At 35.1% G+C, this 6899-nt stretch overlaps 1 protein-coding gene and 1 long non-coding RNA gene across 2 annotated transcripts; one reads left to right on the top strand and one right to left on the bottom strand.

The window, feature by feature from the left end:
• Positions 1 to 699: 699 nt before the first annotated feature.
• On the top strand, positions 700 to 2769 carry LOC145724735 (uncharacterized). Its single transcript, XR_014177071.1, has 4 exons — positions 700 to 1574; positions 1669 to 1884; positions 1972 to 2032; positions 2086 to 2769. It is a non-coding gene; the product is annotated as an uncharacterized LOC145724735 (long non-coding RNA).
• Positions 2770 to 3418: 649 nt separating this feature from the next.
• Positions 3419 to 4090, bottom strand: LOC145724732 (uncharacterized). Its single transcript, XM_081973148.1, has 3 exons — positions 3922 to 4090; positions 3576 to 3835; positions 3419 to 3510 (listed from the first exon to the last, which is right to left on the bottom strand). The coding sequence occupies exons 1-3, from the start codon at positions 3974 to 3976 to the stop codon at positions 3502 to 3504; spliced, it is 324 nt and encodes a 107-aa protein (XP_081829274.1). The 5' UTR covers positions 3977 to 4090; the 3' UTR covers positions 3419 to 3501.
• Positions 4091 to 6899: the final 2809 nt, after the last annotated feature.

Genomic DNA, 6899 nt, shown 5'->3' with positions numbered 1-6899 from the left:
AGTTACTTATGACCACGCCGTTCAGACGGATTCTTATAATTGCGGTGTATACGTAATCTATTTCTTTAAACAATTTTCGCAACGAAACACTCGAAACAAATATTAATGATTTTCGAGATGACATCAAATACATGTTTCTGTCTGAATCAGAAAATATGCAACATATCTGTCCATTGTGTTGTCGTTGCGTCAAAGAAAACCACGAATACAATAAATGTAATTATTGCAAAAGAGCATTTTGTATTTCTTGTTTAGAAAGAAACAAAATGTCGTTTCAGAATTGTTGTTATTTTTGCAAAATTTACCTTAAAGAAATAAAATAAATGCAAAAATAATACTGATCGAAATACAAATGTTGGATCAAGTCTATTGCACTCATTGTAACATAAAAAGGTGCAATATACAATTCAGTAAGACATTATAAGAACATTATGCTATTTCCATAGCTATATATACAAAAGGATACTTCCTCAACAGAAAAAAAGCGCAAATGTTATAATGGCATTTTAGACATTCAGAGCCTTATACATTAAAATCATTGATTTCAATTTAATCATCATTGAAAGTAATTATCTTAAATCCGTAATGAAAATATATTTATTTCCTTTTTAATTATAAATTTATACAAATAAAAAATTAAATATAGTCAATGATTTTATAGTATCTTAGTTGTGTCCGTCAATCATCCATACGGTGGCGTAGCATTCAAATGTATAATAAATGTGTTCAGTAAAGAAATTTTGGCCCCCACATTCTCTCTTTTCTCATTGTTTTAACTGTTATATAAAAGGAAAAGACAATTTATGATAATTGCTTCATTCAAATTAATTTACCTTTATTATTATTTGCTATAAACAACGAACAAAGGGAAATATTTTCTTGAAATGCATGGCGGGCCAATGTTCTTCAATGACATAGCTACACCATCGTGCTTCCATAACAATTAGGTACAAAAAACCACCATTTTAACAGAGGGGTCCTATAAGATGTGAGCAATCAATAATCGTGTCAAAAATAAAAGTTACAATGGCGTTATAAAGGCTTAATGACCATTTTAACAGGGACCCCCTAATAACAATAATTTGTGCAATAAACAAAATTGTGCAAATAGTTACAATGGTGTTTTAAGGGCTTTATGCTCTTCTATTTATAACATTCACAAAATCAAAAATGCCCATTATTGGAACAATAAAGATTACATAAAAATTGCGCAATCAATTTTTTCTAGGTTTTTTTTTTGCATTAGCGACCTTGTTTCCTATTTGCACACAGAGTGTGTTGAAGAATACTGAATCACAGGTGAGTTTATATTACTATTATGTGTAGGTAACTATTATTATGTTGTATAGCTTTTTGCATCATATGTAAATTTAGTGCAATTGTGAAAAAATTTACATATAATAATAATAAATTGCGATTTTAATTAATTCATTAATATGCTACAGCTTCCATTACCACGGAATGAAGCAAAGAAACAAATGGAACAACTTGATACTTTCAGCACAGTCTTTCAATCGAGTTGATAGCCACATAAGAACTCCTGTCTTTGAGTTTGACTAATTTGCTGCAGTTAGGTAAATGTTTTCCAGTCATGTTTTGTCTGCTATTGAATACGAATTTAAAAGTACGTTTTCCTATAATTTTACATTTTCTATTTATGTGATGCAGCCAGCATAAGCAGGAAAGGCACCCAGTAATATATCTTTCTCGGAGTCATCTTCTTTAACAGTTTGTGGTACATCTACACGTGTTTCATATGTAAGTATACCAGGGTCCAGCATAAGGATACATTTATTAATTGATAAATGTCTAATGAAGCAACGTGATACCTACTGAGTATCTCATGATACCTTGAATACAAAAGATAAACAAGGAAAATCCGAAGTAAGTATATACTTTTTTGTTTTTGATCAGTATCTACAATATGAAGACTACAAATTTCATTCTCATTGAAATCTTTTTATTCTATAGGAAACGTGGGTATGTTGCAAGTGTCCGTCTACTTTGTCGCAATACAGTATTTCAGAAGAAGGTAAGGGTTTACAAAATAATGTTAACATTCGTTATATTTTATAAAATGCTTAGGTTCCTGATGATATGGTGGACACGTTTTGCTTTGGCAACAATCATTTATACGATCAGAAGAAAAAGCCCAACAGCTGCAGTCTTATGGTTTGGTTTCTTATGGAAAGAAATAACACTAGAAAAGTACAAGTGCGCTAGGAAATAATAGAAAAAGGAGATTTTATGTGGCATTCCGGAGAAAACCGTTATCTCGCTGCTAGTACGGTCATTCTCAAATTGCAAGGAAGATTAATGCTGAATTTGTTGTACCCGATTTTAAAGTGATTTTTTTAATGTTGTGTTAACTATTTATATAGTTGTATCTTAACCCTATGTTATGTGTTTTTGTAAATATTTTTGAAAAGCAATAATACTCCAATACTGTTTGTCATAAACTTTTTTTAACTAGTCATCAACGTACCTGGTCATAGTTAGAATGCCAGAAACTAATTTTGATTTTTTATTTCTGGAAAATGTAACAATAATTGAATGTAAAATTTTATTTTAATTGAAAAGTACTATCCGATAATATTATAAAAATTTCCAAAGATTTTTAGTAGAGAATGTCATATTATCTGTAAGGAATGTTTTCTCTTTTCTTTTCATATTAGGTTTACGTAGTTAACCAGCAATTAAACATATAATATTATTATAAAACTGTTGTTATTTATTACAAAAGTAGGATCAATAAAAAAATCTGTCTGCATACAAGATTTTATTTTTCACCGATATGGCTTTAGACAGTCGTACAAAAAATATAGTTTTATCCATTTAATTATAGTATATTATAGGGTTTTTTTATCTGTCCGAATAAAAGGTTAATATTAACCACACTGTAGGTTTTTTTCATTTTTTGTGTCTGGGCTTTTCAACCATGTAGTATTGTCTAACTGAAGACAAAAGGTCACATCAGCAAAACTTTCAGGACTTGAGAAATTAATTAAAGTTTAGACCACCGTTTTGCTGACAAGTTCACCATTTTTATAAAATATCTAAGGAACGGTGCGATAGGTACAGGGAAGTATTAACAATTAATTACTAGCCTTCTTGCGAGGAATTCAAAAATGAGATTAAAAACAGACTTCCATTTGAAAATCAAAAGTTGGTGTTTATTCTGACTGATCTGGCAACACCGCAAAGTTAAAAATATTTTAAATAGAGAGATTGGACCCAACCTAGGCTACACTCGAAATTTCAACAAAAAATATTGAGTTGTTCTCTAGATACTTCTAATTAACCATCACCGTGAATCACCCTGTATAGTATATTATTAAACATTCCTAGAAAAACTAAGTTTCAAAATTGTTGCTGTTCTGGTGGCTGTAACGAGTTGGCAGTAAATAAAGCAAATATGGTGTTTTCAAACAATTTTATTACGCATTGCTAGCTTTTATTAACTAGAGAACTAGTTTAATATCTTCCGCAAACGGGCTGCAGCTAATTGGTCTGCAAAAAGAAGAAAATAGTTATTATTTAAAAAATACCTATATGCTTTATTGCTATAAGCTTACTACTGGTAAATCGAAGGCCCCGGCCACGGCCTCGCCCACGACCCCGGCCACGGCTTCGGCCCAACCTCCCCAGTCCGGGCTTCGATCTTCCCGGCCTGCAGGGCGGCTAGCACCTGCAGTGCCGCTAGCACCTGCAGGGCCGCTAACACCTGCAGGGCCGCTAGCAACTTCAGGGCTACTAGCACCTGCAAGTGCCCCGGGGAGCTGCTGACCAGGCTCGGGGCGCTGGGGGCGCGGTTCAATATCCACCGACATCGATTCTGCAAAAAAAAAAATACAAATTTTTTCCGATTTATTTAAGTTTTGGTGGTGCGATAAATTTGTTGGAAATGTTAATTCTACATACCATCCGACAACAATAGCTCCTCTTCTGGGATGGATGCCAGACTAAACTCTGGCATCTCACCCCAATTTACAGCATTATTTTCGCTCCTGAAACAATTTGGTAATGTAATTGAAAAGCGGGTAATTTAAACAACCTACAATGTAGTCTAGTCTAGTGATCGACCGATATGAAATTTTGGACCCATACCGTTTTTTCCTTCCCAAAATTGGTAGCTTTTAATTCTTTATAAATAATGTCGGCCCCGCGAGGCAGATATTTTATACATAGGTATATCGGCCGCTATATCGGTATCGGTATTGGTCGATCACTACTAGTCTAATTTTACTAAATTAAACGCTGGGCAATTAAAACATCGCTTAAACTTCAAAATATTTTAACTGAAATTTCTTTGAAAGAAATCTTGCGGTTTCTTTCAATTTGCCAGCAATTTAGTTACTTAACACCAGATATCATTGATGCTAGACCAGTATTTAAATAAATAAATAAATAAAAGAACGAACATTTTTGACAGTTACACAAAGCGTGCCGACTTTTTTTTATTATCTCCGACACCAAGTCTTTCAGAGTGGAGAACTTTTGTCGGCAAATTAATCCGTGCTTTCCGCGAATTTTTTAAATCTGAATGTCATATGCGCTGGCTTGCTAGACTAGTGAATTCAAAATTGCCGCCCTCTGACGGGGTGTAAGGAGTTCTCACTACCCTCTAAAGATACATCATTATGAGCTCTATAAACGTACCAAAGGGCGTTGTGATACTATGATTAGTTTTGGATTAATTTAAATCTGAATGTCATATGCGCTGGCTTGCTAGACTAGGGAATTCAAAATTGCCGCCCTCTGACGGGGTGAAAGGAGTTCATCATTATGAGCCCTATAAACGTACCAAAGGGAATTCGTCACATTATAATTATTATTAGGAATAGTGTGTGTGTGTGTTGTAGTTACGATGGCCACTCGTCAGTGAGACGTTCAGCCAGATTAAAATAACGCGATTACGCGATACACGATTACATAAGTTCCGCGGAAGAGGCACTTGCGTGCGTCTGAGAAACTCTCATCTCTCCCGCTTGCGTAAATAAGACTAAAAATCGCCTTAAGGGCACGATCCGAGTGAAAGATATAGTCATTCCTCGTGGAAACTATAACCGTCACTGTCACATCCACGTGGTCTTGACCTAGGTTTTCACCCTTTCCGCCTCTTGGAAGTGCACCGCACAAGACAATTCCCCGTAGACCCTTAGGAATCGACGCTTCCACTTAGAGGCCCCACATTTCCACTCGATCGGCTGCGGAATTCGGTCGTCAACTTCAAATTTCTCTGAACACCGTTTCAAGAAACGTGGTTTCTTAGCGACAAAAAAATGGCGCCCACGAAACAGACGTGCGATACGTTTCAAGTTGAAAATCGAACTCCTAAATTAGGAATAGTATTATTGAACGCGCTTATATGTAGATCGTAGATGTGGCAACGCTGCAAAACCTGATATACACCATACAGGGTAGGTAAGAAGCCTGTTTGTTGGTTTTGTTGTTGATGGTGCAGATGTTAAGCGTTAAGTAGATAAACAGTGTGACCCATTTAGAATGGAAACACCCCTATAAAATTTTAGGTTATTAACCGATTTCAATGATTTTTTTTTTGAAATAATTAGGAATGAAATGTCTATTACGGGAGAAAATTTTAAATATTTATTTCAGTTTTCAGATCATATTACGATACTTTTTCTTGATAGAAAATGGAGAATTTTTATTAGCGAAAAATTACTACGCCACTGGATCCTATAGTGCTTCCAAATAGCTGTGACCAAATTATTATTTTTTTTTTTTTTAGAAATTAATCAATTAATAATTAATAATAAACAAGTAAATAGTAACACCATTTCTATGGCAACAGTTGATGCAGGGTGTTCTTTTGTGACCGTTAGCTTAGAGGATTTTTGAATTTTAATTTGTCATAACTTTGTTATTAATGAATGGATTTTCATGAAATTTTGGTCACAGCTATTTCAAAGCACTATAGATCCAGTGGCGTAGTAATTTTTTCAATAAAAAAATCGCTAATAAAAATTCTCCATTTTCTATCAAGAAAAAGTATCGTAATATGACCTGAAAACTGAAATAAATATTTAAAATTTTCTCCCGTAATAATTTCATTCCTAATTATTTCAAAAAAAAAATCATTGAAATCGGTTAATAACCTAAAATTTTATAGGAGTGTTTCCATTCTAAATGGTTCACACTGTATGTGAAATTATAGATATAAAAGGAGAATGCTGGAAATAAAGGTATGCAAATATGTTGTTCTAAAATGTCCTGTGGATAGTGAAAGAACGAAGTAACTGCTCACAATGTTTATTTAACACATTTTAAGTGAAGAAAAAAATAAGTCCGGCGCCACTGACCGATCGGACATCTTCGGCTCCGGCTTGCTGCCTTCACACCAGTTTAAAGTAGGCCATCGTTAGATAGCGATACAGCGAGAAACATCTTGGACGTTCGACGCAAATCGCGAAGCGTTTCAGAGTGGTGTGGTGCTTTGGCAACAGCGCAAAACAACTGAGCCGTCAAAAGTCAACCTGCTCGGCAGTTGACGGACAAGACGGAGGACGAAAAAGAAAAAGTAAAAAAAATAGAGTAAAAAGTAGTGAGTTACGGAATTAGCAATTAAACGATTTTTGATTAGTGGTGTTTTTATTGACTGAAAACCAACAATTACACTACATTGGTGACCCCGACGTGATTGAAGCAGCCCCGCCCAACCTACCGCAGCAGCCCGGCCTGATCACAACATCGTGACGTGAGTTTAATTGCCCGATCCTGTGACTCTCAGCAAACATGAGCCAACCTCCTGTGGATTTACCCGCTGTGCTCCCAGCTAATCAGCAACCTCCTGCTGACCGAATTCTACCACAAGCACCACCCAACCCGGCTGATGTAAACAGGGTGAGTGTGAAAATTCCACCTTTATGGCGCAAAAA

This window comes from Ips typographus, linkage group LG2 (assembly GCF_016097725.1).
Source record: "Ips typographus isolate SLU linkage group LG2, UJ_Ityp_2.0, whole genome shotgun sequence".
Taxonomy (NCBI): domain Eukaryota; kingdom Metazoa; phylum Arthropoda; class Insecta; order Coleoptera; family Curculionidae; genus Ips; species Ips typographus.
This window is presented reverse-complemented; position numbering and strand designations above follow the sequence as displayed.

Bases quoted from the DNA above. Each gene is read 5' to 3' on its own strand.
- LOC145724732 (XM_081973148.1), bottom strand. From the start codon at position 3,976: ATGCCAGAGTTTAGTCTGGCATCCATCCCAGAAGAGGAGCTATTGTTG. The intron at 3,836-3,921 runs GTATGTAGAATT...TTTTTTTTGCAG, and splicing joins GGAGCTATTGTTGTCGGATG to AATCGATGTCGGTGGATATT.